Genomic DNA, 18,073 nt, shown 5'->3' with positions numbered 1-18,073 from the left:
GATTTTTCTTTTATGCCAAAAATCATTAGGATATCAAGTAAAGATCATGTTCCATGAAGATATTTTGTTAATTTTCTACCTTAAAAAAATGACTGGTTTTGTGGTCCAGGGTTACATATACAGCAGGGGTGTCCAACCCTGCTCCTGGAGAGCTACCGTCCTGCAGACTTTAGTTCCAACCCTGCTCCAGCACACCTGTCTGTAATTATCAAGCAACCCTGAACACCTTGATTAGCTGGTTCAGGTGTGTTTGATTTTAATGGCTGTGTGTTGAGTTATTTTGAGGGGACAACAAATTTACTCTGTTATACAAGCTGTACACTCACTACTTTACATTGTAGCAAAGTGTAATTTCTTCAGTGTTGTCACATGAAAAGATATAATAAAATATTCACAAAAATGCTCACTTCTGTGAGATACTGTACACACACATATATATATATATATATATATGTCTGTATGTATAAGGGCTGGGTTTAATTTATTTTTAAATCAAATTTAAATGTTTATATTTCAAAAGATGAATTGGAGTAGAAATATAATTATGTAATTGTAAAGTTAGTATAATAACTTTATTATTATAAAAACTTCATCGAGTTTCATCAGTTTTTGTATTCAGTTAATGAGTTAATTTTAACCTTCAGTAGACTTCCATGTATATTTTACAAATCCTTAAGAAAATTTGCCATGTACTGTACCTAATATACATCCAAAATAATCAATATTGAATTGACTTGCAAGCTTGTGAATCAGAATCGAATCGTGAAGTTTGTGTCAATACGCTGCCCTAATATAAATATTGTGCAAAAACCTTTATTAACCTTTATTATAAGTGAACCTCAAGGAACATATTAAAATAATAATAATAAATCTATAGCATGACCCCTGCAATGTAAACTGTCAATCTTCCACTGTCATAGGAGAAGAAAAATATTTTTCACACATTGTTCCTTAGTATTAAAAAATTCTAATCTCGCATACTATTTAGGCCAAATATAAGCAAATTGGGATGCAAGCTTGTCTTAATTCAGAATATCATGTTATCATGCTGCTTTTACGGTTCATATCTTTCTATTGCAGAAACAGTTAAATCACATTTATAGCGCTTTAATATGGAATAAACTTCGTCAAATATGAGACAAATTCAATTTCTGCTGTAAAGCAGCTCTGAAAGACAATTGAGTCGTTATTCAGCTTGAGTCAATTCAGTTTTGATTCAGTTCAGTTCAATACCAGTGTAAATTCATTCATTATGAACGAATCCGGTTCAGCTATAAGCAGCTCTACTGAAGAAAATTGTCCTTATTCAGCTCCAGTCAGTTCAGTGTTGATTCGATTCAATAAAGCAAAATGTGTCAACTAAGAACAAATTAGATTCAGCTATAAAAAGCTCAACAGCAGACAAAACTGTCCCTGTTCAGTTCAGTTCACCAAAAATTATTTCCAGATCTCGGCTAACTTCAGCCAATATTTTTTTTCAGCTGTTTTGTCCTCAGACGGATATGTAGGTCAGAAACGCAGGCTTCAAGGGGGGAGACCTCTGCTAAAACAACACTCGCGTCATTTGCCAGGTGCTCATGATTTTGGTGTGCCACTTGACTGTTCTTAGGATTTCACACATTCCTGACTGCATGCGCCGCTCACGTATGCTATTAGATAAGCGTTTGCACTCCAGGATAAGGGTCAAGCAGAAATCCGCAACAAATAACACAAAAGCAAAATGCATGTGATCTAACGGAGAGGTGCATGCTAACATTTTTTCATCACTTTCAGGAATAGTACGCTCCACCAAAAAACTACTTTTTACTCTCACATTTGAGATTGAGATTGACCCACATTCCAAACTGGAAATTGTGATTATTTACTATTCTGGCTGAGTTATACGGTTGATCTTGGGCCAGTTTGGTTCAAATAGCAAGAGAGACAAAGCAACCGGGGAAAGACGTGAGAGCTAGCAGACAAAGCAGCTTTCATCTGGTCCAAGTAGTTTTGATTTCCTGTGTGTATTGAGTGACGGATGAGCTGCAGGTCTTTTCCTGTCGTGAACATATCGACTGACCAGCACACACATAAACACACACACATAGGTCTTGCTAACTAGTGATTGAGTCTAAATGAAACTTTTATTTAACAGTTAAATCATGTTTATGCATCATTCTATGAAACGGGTGACATTTTCTAAAGTTGATTTTTTAAAATTCATAATCGACAGGGTGGAACATGATTTGGATATGTTATATTTGACTAATCTTGTCCAACGTGAAAAATAAATGACCAATGTTAAATGTTAGTAGAACAAGCATTCGAAATGAAGTGAAAACCAGTGCACATTTTATCATGACAGATTTCTTTCTTTCTTTCTTTATTTAAACTAACATTTCACTTATTGTTTTGAGGGAAATAGTGATAAAAACTCACATGGATAGATTATCCTGTTTTGTTTTATTTATAGTTATTTAATTATTTTTTGATAAATTGCACAGACATGCAAATACATCAAATTAAAATGCAAATGCAGCATAAAATACTATATTTAATTGAATATGTTTTAGATTAATTTTCAATTTAAGTGCACATAACAGTCAATAGCAGGTTTTTGTGTTTAGTTCACGTCATCAAATGCTGTGGACAAACATTTGATGGTGCAAATGGTGCTCCTTTCATGCAGCGACTATATACTCTTTCTTTCTTTGGATTTGCATGTTCCAGATTTACATGTTAAGAGCTACATGGATCATGTTAAAAATGAATCCATTTGCAAACAAAGAGCCCTGTGTTTAACACGTGTGCATGTGTGTGGATGCACAAAGCTAGAGTTCCCAGAGTCCTCATGGGTTTCTGGGTTCACCTGTGTCTCAGGTAACATATCAAAACCACAGGCCGCTGTGTGTGTGTGTGTGTGTGTGTGTGTGTGCGTGTATCACTTTTGTCTCGAATGCCATACGCACGCTTGGCTAAACTCAGCTCAACAGCCTTTCTGCACAAGATTACAGAGCTCTAAAGGATATCTGTGTGCTTAGGTATTGTTTCTCTGAGACAGATGCTCGCTCAAGCAGACATGGGTAAACTGATAACACGGCAGCAGAGCTTTAAGAAGCTTTGAATCATTTTCATTCTTTTTTACATCAGAAAGCTTTCAGTTAGTTGGCAGAAAGGCAAATATAAGGTCTTCATAAAATGTGTTATACTATGCATATGTCATTGCAAGCATAAAATACATTACAAAACATTACTGTGGTGGTACTATGGTACAGAGATGGTAAAAGCATGATAATCAATGTTTACAGTATTCATGTAAATCACTGTTCAAGTTTTGGGTCGGTAAGATTTTTAAATGTTTTTGAAAGAGTCTCTTCTTCTCACCGAGGCTGCATTTATTTGATCAAAAACACAGTAAAATCAGTAATATTGTGAAATGTTATTACAATTAAAAATAACTGTGTTCTATTTGAATATGGTTTCAAATGTAATTTATTCCTGTGATCAAAGCTGGATTTCCAGCATCATTCCTCCAGTCTTCAGTGTCACATGATCTTCAGAAATCATTCTAATATGCTGATTTGCTGCTCAAGAAACATTTCTGATTATTATCAATGTTGAAAACAGTTGTGCCGTTTCATGTTTTTGTGAAAACTAAATATTTCAGGATTCTTTGATAAATAGAAAGTTAAAAAAGCATTTATTTGAGATAGAAATCTTTTGTAACATTATAAATGTTTTTACTGTCACTTTTGATCAGTTTAATGCATCTTTGCTAAATACAAATATTAATTTCTTTCAAAAAACATTCAGAAAATCATACTTCAAAGAATGGTACACCATAGTAGATGACCAAAATTAACATAGAAACATGGCTTTACCATAGAACATGCCAAAAACGTTTTCATCTGCACCATGGTAAAACCGTGGTATTATAATGGTGCATGCCCAAAATGCATGGTATTATGATGCTAAATGTTCAAAAGAGGTGATATTCCCAATGTACACATCAGAAAACATGACATTATCATGTGGTACATGCCCCAAAAACATGGTATTTTCATGGTATTTTTAAAAAGTGAACGGAAGTCACTTCAGTGCTTTAAATATTGTTTAGTTGCTGTCAGTACGTTTATGTGTGTTGTGTGTGTTTTTCTCAGATGGATAAAGTTTGAGGAGAAGGTGGAGAAGGGTGGAGAACGGTGGAGTAAACCTCATGTAGCCACACTGTCTCTACACTCACTCTTCCAGCTGAAAAACTGCATCGAGAAAGGAACCATCAAGCTGGACATGGAGGCCAACTCACTTCAGCAGATCGTCGGTAAAACTGCTCTTCAGCACATGATCCAGCACTCTTAGAAATAAAGGTTCTTCAAGAACCATTTATGGCTGTATGGGGTTCTTTAGAGGTTAAAAAAATATTCAAACCAGTGTTTTAGTTTCTAGGTTCCTTAAACTGGGTTTTTGCAGGTCTTAAAAAATGACAATTACATACATGACATATTTTTAACTCACTATACATGCAAGTTTACAGTCAAGCAAGCTGAGGAAATAATCAATAAAAAAAAACTTTTTATTTAATATTTTAGGGAATCAGTTGTTTCAGGTTGTTCATATAAATGAAATAGTCCCATAAAAATGAAAAAAGATGAAGTGGCATTTTTAGCATCTTTCTTGAAGTGAAATTATTCAATGATAAACTTTTTTTTCAATATTTGTATTGAACAAATGATAAAAATTGGTCTTCCATACAATTGTTCAAAATATTTTTTGGAAAGAAATTAATACTTTTATTCAGCAAATACAATTTAAATTGATCAAAAGTAACAGTAAAGACATTTATAATGTTACATTAGACTTTTATTTCAAACAAAATTGAAATTTATATTTTTTATCATTTGTTATTTTTAATTAAACTCAATTATGTAAATTAGAGTGTTTTCTACTGTTTTTTTTATTTTATTTTTTAGTGTAAAATAAATTTGCAAACCAAAAGGAAAAAAGAATAATTGGCATTTTTATGTCTTTCTTCGTCGTAGCGAAATTCTTAGTTAAGTACTTTTATTTTTCAAAATTTTTAATAATTTGTAATTATTTTCCTAGAATTACATTTTTTTAAATTAAACTCACTTATATAAATTTGTGTTTTCTACAGTTTTTTAAAAAAGTATTTATGATTTATTTTTGTTTTAGTGAAATAAATGTGCAAAAAAATGAAGAATAATTGGAATTTTGTCTTCCTTCTTGTAGCAAAATTCTTAGTTAAGTGCTAAATTTATTTTAATTTTATTTTTTTATATTATTTTTTAAGTTTAATAACATATCATTGTGTCCCCTTCCATTTATTCCTATTTATTTTACATTCCATTTTTTCCTTTATTTGGTCATAAATGTAATTTAATAAAAGCTGCTTTAAACCGGAAATCATCAGAAACCCTGCTTAAAGCACCAGTAGATGCCTGATGAGAGTCTCTGTCTTTCAGAAATGATCACTGACAGTCAGATTGAGAGCGGGCAGCTAAAGGCCGATCTGAAGGAGATGGTCATGTACACTCTGCTGCGGAAACATCGCCACCAGACCAAGAAGTCCAACCTGCGTTCGCTGGCAGACATCGGCAAAAGCGTGTCGAGTGCAAGTCGTCTGTTCAGCAGCCAGGAGAACGGTAACACAGCTGCCACATTAACCCTCTCTCTTACACTCTATCGCTTTCCACATCTCTCCTCTCGCTTTCACCACCAGCATCTATCATCCGTCCATCAGCAGCGTCTCTCGCTCGGTTTACAAGAGGTTGCATTCATAGCAGATGCCTTGTGGGTAAAATAACAAGCAGATTTGCACATTGCAAAATTGGCAATACTTTGATGTTTCAAATTCACAAGTGATCAAATGTGCTGATGAGATGCAGTTGGTTTTGATATTTTCACAGCAGTCAAACCTCAGACCCTCCCAGGATGAACTAGAAACCTTTAGAAACCCCCAGACATGTTAATGCTGAAGATGTTTTGACTTCTGAAATTCCTGATAGAGTCTTTTTCTAAATAAAAGTAACATGTTGATACTTTTGATACTTTTGATACTTTTTGATACATGTTAGCTAGCTAACTTAAATTCAACATGAAATCAAAACTGAGCCTTTTTTCTTTGTTAATGCACTTGGTCTTATTGTGATTCTTTGGTTCACATTATTTAAAGAACAACATGTTTGTTATCATAATCCTCCATCAAAAACTTTGCTTTTGAAATGACTTTCCTTTTCTGCTGACATCATCAAGGCCTTATTTTTAGCCCCTCCCCCCAGCTACCGTATAGAGACGCATTTCACCATCAGATTCATTACATGGAAAAACATCTCATTATAAAAAGGAAATGTGTCTTGTTTTGACTTTAATGTTGAAGAACTAGAAACTAGTTCTAGAAATGTTGCCTGAATGTCAAGAAATGTAGCGTGACAATAGATCTGATGTTTTCATTATATTGTAGCTTTTTCTAGAAACAAGGTATTTGTTATAATGCTAAAAGGCTGTCTTTAAAGTACTGCACATGCAAACAGAGGGAATAATCAAATGCGCTCTTGTGCAAACGCATGGCATTTGAAATCCTTTTTATTTAGGGAATTGTTGTGGATTTTTTTTTTATACAAATGAACCACTCTCATGAAAAGGAAGAAAGTTCATTAGAATTTTATTTAATATTTTATTTAATTTTTAATTTAATTTAATTTTGTTTTTTATTTTATTTTTCAACATTTTAAATAATTTTTAATTAAATTCAGATATTTAACTTATTCAAATATTTAAGTTCAACTTGAACTATTTATTAATATTCATGATTTCTTTTTTAATTTTCAAGATTTTTTTAAAATAATGTGTAAATATATTATTTATAAATATGTATAGCTTAGATTCAAAGCAGCCGTTGCGAAGCTTCCCCAGGTTTCTCCTGTTTCAGAAATATTCTGTTCTCTCACAAGATTTTGTTGTCTTCTTTTCAAACTGTGCTTGGCTTTCCTAAATGATGTCTATTTACATTTTTATTTAATGCTCCAATTGAATTCTGAATCAGCTCTTTGAAGCAGATTTGTACTGGATTTCTCTGCTCTAATGCTTTCTTTTCTCTCTTCCCTGTCTCTCGTCCCTCCCACGTGTCTTGATTGGCATGCATGCGCTCTGTCTTCCTGTCTTTCTGTGTGTGTGTGTGTGTGCGTGAAGCGCGCAGTCCTCTCGATCACTCTGTGCCTTGCTTTGCCAACTTTGATCCTGACGAGCAAATTCAGATGCAGAGAAGCAACAGCATGGGACTTCTCTGTAAGTCTGTAGCTGAAGATTCAGACTGATTCATGCTAGATTTGCTCCTCTGTGAGTCTAGAGATGGAGAATTATCCTGTAGTCTGTCCTGTAGTCTCTTTAAAAGAGCAGCTCTAGTCTACTGTAAATCTGCAGATAAAGACAGAAATGAATAATTTTGTATGTGCACAATAACTAAAGTTACTAAATGAATCTATTGAGATGTAGATGTTTCTGTGTTTTCCACAAAGTGTTTTAGCATTTGAGCAACTGATCAATGTTTAACCTTCGACCTTGTGTGACCTCTACAGGTAGTCCGACCACGGCGCATCGTAACCTGACCTCCAACAGCCTGAACGATCTCTCAGACAAACCTGAGAAAGACCAGGTACTGTGAAGTGTGTTTCTGTGCAAATGTATGTGTGTTAACAGTTTAGCCACATGTGCAAGAAGAATATTACTGGTCCAGGGTGGATCTCATGAAAAAAAAAAAAATATATATATATATATACATACATAAGATATTTATATAATATATAATTACTGATACACAATGAATTAATTAATTAGATGTTGAATTTTCACTCAGAAATGGTTAGTAAATTTCAGAAATATTTACAAAGAATCTGCAAGCCACACATTGAATTAAACATGACATTTTTTACAGTGTATACAGACATTTTACTTTTTTTTTTTTAATAAATATAATAATATAAATAAATATAAATCCTATTATTCTCAGTGGTTATTCTCATTAGATTTGTTTAATTATTAAAAAAAAAAAATTAAATCAGCAAATACTACCATGATATATAAATGCTTGACAATGTAATAATATAATAATGTAAATTTAAATTATTTAAAATATTATAATTTAATATATATGATAACAATTATTACAAATATATAATATTTCTATAATATATTTTATTATTTATAATATAATACTTCTTTTATTTCTATGTATTTTGTATTTTATTTTTAATTATTTTCCTATATTTTTTCATGATTTTTAATTAAACTCAGTTATGTAAGTTAGTGTTCTCCACTATATTTTGGTATTTAGCCTTCAAACTACTTTTATAATGATATATTATTATATATAATATTTTAAATAACAACAACAACACCTATAATAATGATATTTAAATTAATATTATAATAAATAAAAATATACATGCTTCGTAATTTAACAAATTTTTTTTTTTGCATTATGCTAATGAGAATCATTGGCAAATGTGCTTAATTGCAATGAAAGTAATGTCTTAATGGTTTTAAAATAGGCTTCATTTTCTTGACAGGTTTGTGGTATTTTGTAGTGATACTGTATATGAGCCAGGTGTGTTTTTATCAGGTTTTGTGTGATTCTCCCACCAAGCGTTCATATCCAGACACGATTGATGCCTGTTTCTCTGGTGGGAAGTTTGGTTAGGAAGACTTCAGCCCTGGGTGTGACATCTCTAGGATGGGAATGAGTGCAAAAGGACAAAAGAAACTCCTTTTCAAACACAGTAGCACACAATTGAAACTCAGTGGCTCTCTTTCACACGAGGACAAAACTGAGCCGCTGTCGTCAGTTGCGTCAATATTTGTGGATTAGCGGGAGAGCCTTGGCAATCGCACAGAGCTCTTGTTGTGTATAATTCACACTACTGCAGTAATTATACTGATAACCTCAGATGAAAATCAGCCAAACCGCAAACATTACACACACACACACACACACACACAAGGCCTCTTGTGTCTGTGTGTGTTCAGGCTGTATGTCATCCCAGTGTTTATCGCTAATGAAGTGCTTTTGTTTATGCTAGTTGTGAGCTTGTTTCTTTGCACACTGCTTGAATCTTATCAGACTTTTATATTCCACTGAAATATGACCTCATAAATATGATCTCATAAAGAAACTTATTGCTTCTTTTGATAAATGCTTTATTAAATCATTGTACTTGGTTGTAGCTTTTTCTGTTTTTATGGTGTTTATGTGAAAGGAATAGACAGTAGATTTGAATATGTGTCAGAGCATATAATATATAGTGAGATATGCTGAATAACTTTATGCTTCCATTGTAAATGTGTTACTTTATGCTTTACAAAATGATTTATTTTCTGTGGTAACTGACTGCATGCAACAGAAATATTACTGCATGCATTAAAATTAAGAGTCTGGAAAAGTGTTGTTATTGTTACATAAAACATTAAACTATTACAAATCATTTTTATTATTTGATATAAAGCGGAGATAATGTAAATATAAATATTAGATGAAAAGCGTAAACAAAAATTTAATTAAAATGTAAAAACAACATAAGTTGAAGTATTGAAATTACTAAAATTAAAACTGTAATTAAAATAAAGTAGAAATAGAAATATTTGACAGAAACAAAAACTCATAAAAAATATCAAATACACATAACAAAATTACAAAAAAAAAACGAAACCTGAAAATATTAAAACCAAAAAATAATTGTAATTTTAAATACATGAATATTTAATATTTTTGAAATATTAAAATATTTATTGATTTATTTAACAGCCTACAGTTACGCTACTATATTAAATATTTCAATTTGTTTATTCCGATAATTTCTTTATCTTTTTATATGGCTGTTGTCATTGTTTTATAGCCTTTACATTTAGTCTTTTAGCAGATGCTTTTATCCAAAGTGATTTATGAATGAGTAACATCACAAGCAATTTATTATCCTGTTATTAACCAAGTTAATTTAGTGACTTTTTCTTATGGTTTCTCTTTCTAGTTGAATAATAAGTTCATGAAGAAGGTTCCACGGGATGCAGAAGCGTCAAACGTGCTGGTCGGCGAGGTGGACTTTCTGGACGCTCCCTTCGTGGCATTTGTGCGTCTTCAGCAGGCCGTCATGTTAGGAGGACTCACCGAGGTTCCTGTTCCCACACGGTAACATGCTCACCCGTAATTAAAGGAATAGTTCACCCAAAAATGGAAATTTACAGAAAATGTACTCACCCTCAGGCCATCCAAGATGTAGATGGGTTTGTTTCTTCATCAGATTTGGAGAAATGTAGCATTACATCACTTGATCACCAGTGGATGCTCTGCAGTGAATGGGTGCCGTCAGAATGAGAGTCCAAACAGCTGATAAAAACATCACAATAATCCTCAAGTAATCCACACCACTCCAGACAATCAATTAATGTCTTGTGAAGTAAAAAGCTGTGTGTTTGTAATAAAACAAATCCTTCATTAAGACGTTTTTATCTTCAAACCGTCGCTTCTATCCAAAATATAGTCCATAATCCATAACACTTCCTCCAGGGGAAGTGTTAGTCCATCCCCTGTTGTCCTCTCACATCAAAATACTTTGACATAGTTGTATTTGTAACTGCTTTGGACTTTTTTTGGCTTGTAAACGGTGCTTGATCTGTGCATATTTCTCTCCTGATTCAGACGAGACGACTTTTTCAGTAGAGAAAGCAATGTTATCAGTCGATGACCTGTATTTTAGCAGGAAGCAATGGTTTTGAAGTTAAAAACACCTTAATGATGGATTTGCTTCTCACAAACACGCAGCTTTTCACTTCACAAGACATTAACTGATGGACTGGAGTGGTGTGGATTACTTGAGGATTATTGTCATGTTTTAATCAGCTGTTTGGACTCTCATTCTGACGGCACCCATTCACTGCAGAGGATCCACTGGTGAGCAAGTGATGTGATGCTAAATTTATCCAAATCTGATGAAGAAAAAAAAAAGCTAATCTATATCTTGGATGACCTGAGGGTGAGTACATTTTCAGCAAATTATCATTTTTGTGTGAAGTGTTCCTTTAAAGCTGTGCAATTCATAAATCCATTACTATAGTAATAACAGTATCTATTTGTATTTGTAGGTTCCTTTTTATTCTGCTGGGGCCCAAAGGAAAGGCCAAATCATACCATGAGATCGGACGTGCCATCGCCACGCTCATGTCTGATGAGGTGTGTTTATTTGCATGCTAACAGTGTTAGCATGTGTTCCTCCGGTGATATGTGAACTGTGGCCTAACGCTGTGTGCTTTCGGCTCCTGCAGGTGTTTCATGACATAGCTTATAAAGCGAAAGACCGCGGTGACCTGCTGGCAGGCATTGATGAGTTCCTGGATGAAGTCATTGTGCTTCCTCCAGGAGAATGGGACCCTGATATCAGGATCGAACCTCCTAAATCCATCCCGTCTGCAGATAAACGGTACTTACCACACCGCCCTGCATTATATGTGCTGAATGAAATCCAATACTTGCTTGTTACTAATTTTGAGGTTCTGGTTCCAAAAATAGTGTCTGTTTTGCTTGTGCATGTCAGCCTTTCTCACAAAATATGATGCATTTTGTAGCATTTTTGCTTTTGACAACCATTTGTAAGGTGATGAAGTCTTGTTTTATCCCTTAATCAGCAGAAAAACTGATACAGAGACACGATTCCTGTCTGAATCTGAGCCAGATTACAACTCTTTGTTCAATTTCAGGATTTTCACATCTATTAATGATTCTGAAGAAATTATTTTATGCCTAATTCTGATTTCCACTCCATTGCAATACATGCAGTACTTCTATTTGTCATTAAAACCAAAACATTTAACATTTGACTGCTTTTGTTTTGTTGATATTTTTGAAATCAGCATCATCAAATTGGGTAACATTAAAACAAAAACCTGAGTAGATGTGTGTGTGTTTTCAGTAAAAACTTTATTGCTGGAGGGGAAGGTCTTCAGATGAACGGCGGAGCTCCTCATGATGGGAGTCCAGGAGGCGGCGGCGGCGGTGGCCACGCGGTTGGCGATGAACTCAAATTTACTGGCAGGTAGGTATATGAATAAGCACAAATACATGTTCATGAGCACTTAGTTTAACTACTAGCACAGTTCAAGTGATTTTTTGTTATTTCTGCACTGTGAAAATTGCAGTTATTGTATTTACATGGTCATTCATATGTTTGGGTTTGGTAAGATTTTTAATATTTTTCTGAAAGAAGTCTCTTCTGCTCACCATGGCTGTATTTATTAAAAATACAGTAAAAACAGTTAAATTGTCAAATATTATTACAATTTAAAATAACCGTTTTAAATTTGAATATATTATAAAATCTAATTTATTCCTGTGATGCAAAGCTGAATTTTCAGCATCATTACTCCAGTCTTCAGTGTCACATGATACTTCAGAAATCATTCTAATATGCTGATTTGCTGCTCAAGAAACTTTTTTGATTATTAATGTTGAAAATGTAGGATTATTAGGATTCTGTGATGAAAAGAAAGTTCAAAAGAACAGCATTTGTTTGAAATAAAAGTCTAATGTAACATTATAAATGTCTTTACTGTTACTTTTGATCAATTTAAATTGTATTTGCTGAATAAAAGTATTAATTTCTTTCCAAAAAATATTTTGAACAATTTTATGGAAGACCATTTCTGCCACTAAATAAAAAAAAATAAAATAAAAAAAGGTAATTGCGACTTTTTATCACACAATTCTGACTTTTTTTCCCCTCAGAATTGTTTGATATAAACTCGCAATTATGACTTTTTTTCTCAAAATTGCGAGCTATAAAGTCATAATTGCGAGATATGAACTCGCAATTGTGAGAAAAAAAGAAAGTCATAATTGCGAGATATGAACTCGCAATTGCGAGAAAAAATGTCAGAATTGTGATTTTATATCTCGCAATTCTGACTTTATTTCTTAGAATTGCGAGATATAAACTTGCGATTCTGACTTTTTTTTCTCACAATTGCAACTTTATAACTTGCAATTCTGAGAAATAAAGTCAGAATTTCGAGATATAAAGTCACAATTCTGAGTTTCTTTTCTCTCGCAATTTTGAGTTTATAACTCGCAATTTTGACTATAACTCGCAATTGTGTGTTATAAAGTCAGAATTATGAGATATGAACTCGCAATTCTGAAAAAAAAAAGTCAGAATTGTGAGATAAAAAGTCACAATTACCTTGTTTTATTTTTAATTCAGTGGCGGAAACGGGCTTCCATACGATTGTGTAGGAAAAACAAATGTTTTTTTGGTTTTTTTTGGTTACCTGCCAAAACATTTTTCAGTAAGAAAATGATCTCTTTCTCTCGTAGGTTTTGCGGCGGCCTCGTTCTGGACGTCAAGAGGAAGCTCCCGTTTTATGCGAGTGACTTTTACGACGCTCTCAACATTCAGTCTCTGTCTGCCATCTTGTTCATTTACCTGGGAACCGTAACAAACGCCATCACCTTCGGAGGGCTGCTGGGAGACGCCACTGACAACATGCAGGTTTGACACTTCAAGTCTTTTTCTGACCGTCGTGAGTTTGTACTGAACTAGTGTCAGACAGTTTGGCTCAGCTAGGTTTATTCGGGAGCTTCTGGAAATAAAATTTGGCTGACATTGTGTTTACGGCTCCGGGGATTTGAAGGCCACAGATAGCTGCTTGATTACTAAACATGTCACGTCAAATATATGTCATGTGTCTCCTAGATCGGCTGTTTGGAAACAGATGTACATGTTGCATGTTGGGATTTGATCCGTGCTATACTGAGAGTGACTTTTCTTCGAACAACTGTGTGTATAAATAGTGTCAGGATTGTGCGTTGTACTTTCAGACATGTGCAGTGACTGAGAGTTTGCGCATATATTTAGCAGTGCATGAATATGGCGCAGGCTAAGGAGGATCAGCTATAAATATCCTCAGATTACACACGAGCACACACACACACTAACACACACATAAAATCACGTAAATACACGTCGGAAAAGTCCCTTCTCGTGACCTCTGGCCTTTCTCTACAAAGCCTGCCTCAGATATTAAAGCTTTAGGTGAAGGTTGCAGGTTGGTGAATAGATTTTTTTTTTGTCTCATATGTTTAAAAAACATTAAAGATGAAAATATGTAAATATATTGAATATGTAAAAACAATTATATATGCTGTGATAGTAACTGAACTATCAAGCCTTGAGTTTTTGGATTTTGGACAGTTTAAGTCGAGAAATGGTAAAAAAAGGGTAAAATCATTATTATTTATCAGTTATTGCGTTTATGAAACAGTAGAGAGAGCAAAACAAGAAAATAAATCAGTGTTTAATAAATAATTAATTAATCAATTGATAAAAAGCCGTTACTTTATTAAGTATTATTATTATTTACTGTTTAAATAGATTATTATTATTTATGGCCTATTTAAATATATTGTTTCAATGAATTATTGAATTAATAATAAACAATAAAAAAAGTTTAATAATAAAATATAATAATAATAATTATAAAACTAAAATATAATAATAATGCTTTATTATTATTATTATTTATTTTATTTAAATAGATTATTATTATTATTTAATTTTTAAATGCATTATTACTATTATTATGATGATTATTCTAAATTAATACAATAAATGAATGAATACAATAATCACATTAATAATACATTTCCCATCCATCTGTAGGCTGTTTATCATTTTAATGGTTCATTGTTCACTAAATGAATAAAAATTAAATATATTAAAATAAAACAACAATATAATAATTCATTCATTTCTATTTATTATATAATTGAAATGTAGTATTATTATTATTAATTATAATATTAAGTCAATTATTATTATTGTTAATATAACTTCTATTAATAATAATAATAATAGTAATAATGCATTATACTATTAAAAAAGTCAGTATGAATAAGGCCCAATGTACTGTGTTAATACGAAGGGATTTTCCATATGAATTGTTTTACAGGTGTTTCACTCATAATTTTAATTATACATCGTATTGTGTTGTGTTTGAGGCTTGAAGGAAATGCCCATAAACTTAACAGAAAATGTCTTGTCAGAAAATTGATTTTCTTACTGTATGCGAGTTACACACTTAAGTTTAATAGTGATGCTTACCTGAGAAAACTCCAGGCATTTGTCTGAATAAGCGCTTTCAGATCTGACCGTCAGGCAGAAATGTGCTCGTCAAGAAGCAGCTGTTGTCACATATGGGCTCAAATCTGATAAGAGTTCACTAAAAAATTGCCTTCAAATACACTGCCTTGGCTTTAGTTTTTCCGCTTGACATCTGTGTGTTTGTCTGTCTGTGCAGGGCGTGTTGGAGAGTTTTGTCGGGACGGCGTTGGCTGGTGTTGTGTTCTGTCTGTTTGCGGGTCAACCTCTGACTATCCTGAGCAGCACCGGACCCGTGCTCGTCTTTGAGCGACTGCTCTTTAACTTCAGCAAGTGGGTGTCACGTACACACAGATGCATACAAAAGCTTATCTGTTTCACATTTAGTTAGAGAATGATGTTTGAACATCAGCTTGGATTGGGATCCATCCACAAACCCAGACTGTAAATCTACAGAGTTTATACTTCCTTTCTGTATTGATGTGTCATATTTAGTTTGACCAAAAACAAGCAGCATTTCCTGGAACTCTCCTTCAAGAAAATGCTCAAACTGGCTCACCATCATCCGATCAACTCAGACTTCAACATAGACCTGGTCACGCAGTACGGATGCCACTGCAGTCCTCCAGACGGTGAGACGATGACTGAGTGAAGAAGACAGTCAGATAGAAAAGTGTTTGTGCCAAAAATAATCAGTTTTTATATAATCTTTATGAAATTTTTATTAATGTTATTACTATTGATATATTACAATAATAATAATAGATTAACATTATTGCTTGTTTTCAGAGAAAATATCTTAATATTTAAAAGAAATTTTATTGATAAGTTGTTACTTTGTTTGAATGTTTTACATTTTCTTTCAATTATGCACATGATTTTGCTATCCTTATTAGAAAACAACTCATAATACTCATTAAGAAAATGTTTTGTGTTTGATTTCTGATTATTTAATGTTGCATTTAACACTGCAACATACAGTAGAGTTTCCTGATGTGCTTTTCTTCGTTAGGCATTTTTAATTGGTGACTGGTACATTTTCATTTACTATAGCTTTTTTATAAATCATGTCATTCACATTTCTTTTCAAATTTTTATACATGCTTTTTATATATTTATTTTTTGTAATAGTAGTAATATAGTAACATAAATACTTGTTTTCAGAGAAATATATATCAGAGAAATATCTGAATATTTAAAAGTTTATTCTTTTTTTTACTCTATTGACAAATGGTTACTTTTTTTGAATTTTGTATTTTATCATTCATATATAATTCACATTTTTAAAAATGATTATACATGCTATGTTTTCTTTCAGATTTACTTTACAGATCAATTTCTTTCTTTCTTTTGTTTATTTATTTATTTTTATAAAAAATTTATTAATAGTAATATATTAACATTCATTCTTTTTTTAAAGAAAATATTATATTTAAACGTTTTTTAAGCTATTGACAAATTGTAATTTTGTTTAAATATTTTACATTTTGTCATTCACATCGTATAGTTCACATTTTTTTAATTAGTACACATGCTATTTATTTATTTAAATATATTAATATACTAATAGTAATATATTAACATGAATTCTTTCAGAGAAAATATTTTAATATTTAAACGTTTTTTTTACCCTATTGACAAATTGTTACTTTGAATGTTTTACATTTTCTTTCAGTTTTGCACATGACTTGTATATTCTTATTAGAAAACATGACAAAATAGTAATCAAGAAAATGAGTGAGTGAGAAACTGACATTCAACATCAGGTTTAATATAAAACTAAACTCATCTTTTGTGTCTTTGATTCAAAAGGCAACATTTCAGCTCTGTACATGGAGAAGATGGAGGTCCTGATGAACAGCACTGGACAGGTAAGATGCTCTGTGTGTTTGTGTTGATCATTATTCAATTATTAAAATACCCACAATGCATCATCAGTACACTCAGATAAATTAAAAACTGCCATTTTTGACAAGTTACTGCACATATACAACACATAATCTTTTGGTTTGGCAGCTGTAATGGAAAATAGTCCATCACTGATCCGTCCAAAAATGCAGTAGAATATTACCAGTCTGCACTCATTAAAACATCATAAATCTTCATTAATCTCCACTAATTAGAGATTACAGATTTAAAGATGATAGTTTTCACTTTCGATTCTGGTGTTTATAGTGCATTTCTAGTCAGTGATCAGTGATGTGTTTGATTTTGATTGTTGAGTATTGCATGTAACAGCACTACATGCAGTTTACTAATGAGCTTTTCTTTATTAGGCATTTTTGATTTAGACATTTTTGCATCCTCTTTTTTACATGTAAAATGCGCCCATCCTGTATGGTATATATATTTTATTTTTTTACATAAATTTTTAGTTGTTATAACTGTCTTGTTATAAATCAAATAAATTATTTATTTTTTTATTTTTTTATTTATTTTTTTAGAGATCAAATCCTATTGTTTTTTTTGTATATCTTACTTTGCTTAAAAATACGGCACATGATTGTAAGTGAACTACAAAAAAAAAAACAAAAAAAAAGATACAAGAGATGGTGACTGCATCTAAAAAATTTCACTTTTCCTTTTATGCATTTATATAAAAAATTATAATTATTAAATCTTAAAAAAAAAAAATACTGATCACAGTTGTTGGGTATTGCATTTGACAAATAACTGTTTTATCATTAGTTTTGAGTCTTCATGCAGATTTGTAAATTTTATTATAGCTCTTTTGTTATAAATCATATAATACACATTTTGTATAATTATTATACATGCTGTTTGTATTTATTTTCTATAATAATATAATTGTAATGCATCTGATAAGGCCGAGCGTTACATAATAAAAGTACTACATTAACATTAATAATTTTTTCATATTTGAAAGTTATTTGTTTTATTTTATTTGAGAAACATAAAATAAATAATAAAATAAA

General features: G+C 32.1%; 1 protein-coding gene across 1 annotated transcript in view; it reads left to right on the top strand.

Moving 5' to 3' along the window:
* Positions 1 to 18,073, top strand: part of LOC107584654 (electrogenic sodium bicarbonate cotransporter 1-like) — a 57,713-nt gene that overhangs the window by 23,417 nt on the left and 16,223 nt on the right. Inside the window, exons 5-16 of the mRNA XM_016271364.1 lie at positions 4,140 to 4,300; positions 5,463 to 5,642; positions 7,189 to 7,284; positions 7,575 to 7,651; positions 10,020 to 10,177; positions 11,131 to 11,218; positions 11,311 to 11,465; positions 11,955 to 12,077; positions 13,355 to 13,529; positions 15,337 to 15,470; positions 15,633 to 15,769; positions 16,950 to 17,008. Of these exons, the coding sequence (XP_016126850.1) occupies positions 4,140 to 4,300; positions 5,463 to 5,642; positions 7,189 to 7,284; positions 7,575 to 7,651; positions 10,020 to 10,177; positions 11,131 to 11,218; positions 11,311 to 11,465; positions 11,955 to 12,077; positions 13,355 to 13,529; positions 15,337 to 15,470; positions 15,633 to 15,769; positions 16,950 to 17,008 (1,543 nt within the window). The remainder of the gene's footprint in view (positions 1 to 4,139; positions 4,301 to 5,462; positions 5,643 to 7,188; positions 7,285 to 7,574; positions 7,652 to 10,019; positions 10,178 to 11,130; positions 11,219 to 11,310; positions 11,466 to 11,954; positions 12,078 to 13,354; positions 13,530 to 15,336; positions 15,471 to 15,632; positions 15,770 to 16,949; positions 17,009 to 18,073) is intronic.

This window comes from Sinocyclocheilus grahami, unplaced genomic scaffold (genome assembly GCF_001515645.1).
Source record: "Sinocyclocheilus grahami isolate Dianchi unplaced genomic scaffold, SAMN03320097.WGS_v1.1 scaffold61.1, whole genome shotgun sequence".
Taxonomy (NCBI): Eukaryota; Metazoa; Chordata; class Actinopteri; order Cypriniformes; family Cyprinidae; genus Sinocyclocheilus; species Sinocyclocheilus grahami.
Note: the sequence above shows the minus strand (reverse complement) of the source record. Positions and strands in the feature narration are given on the sequence as shown.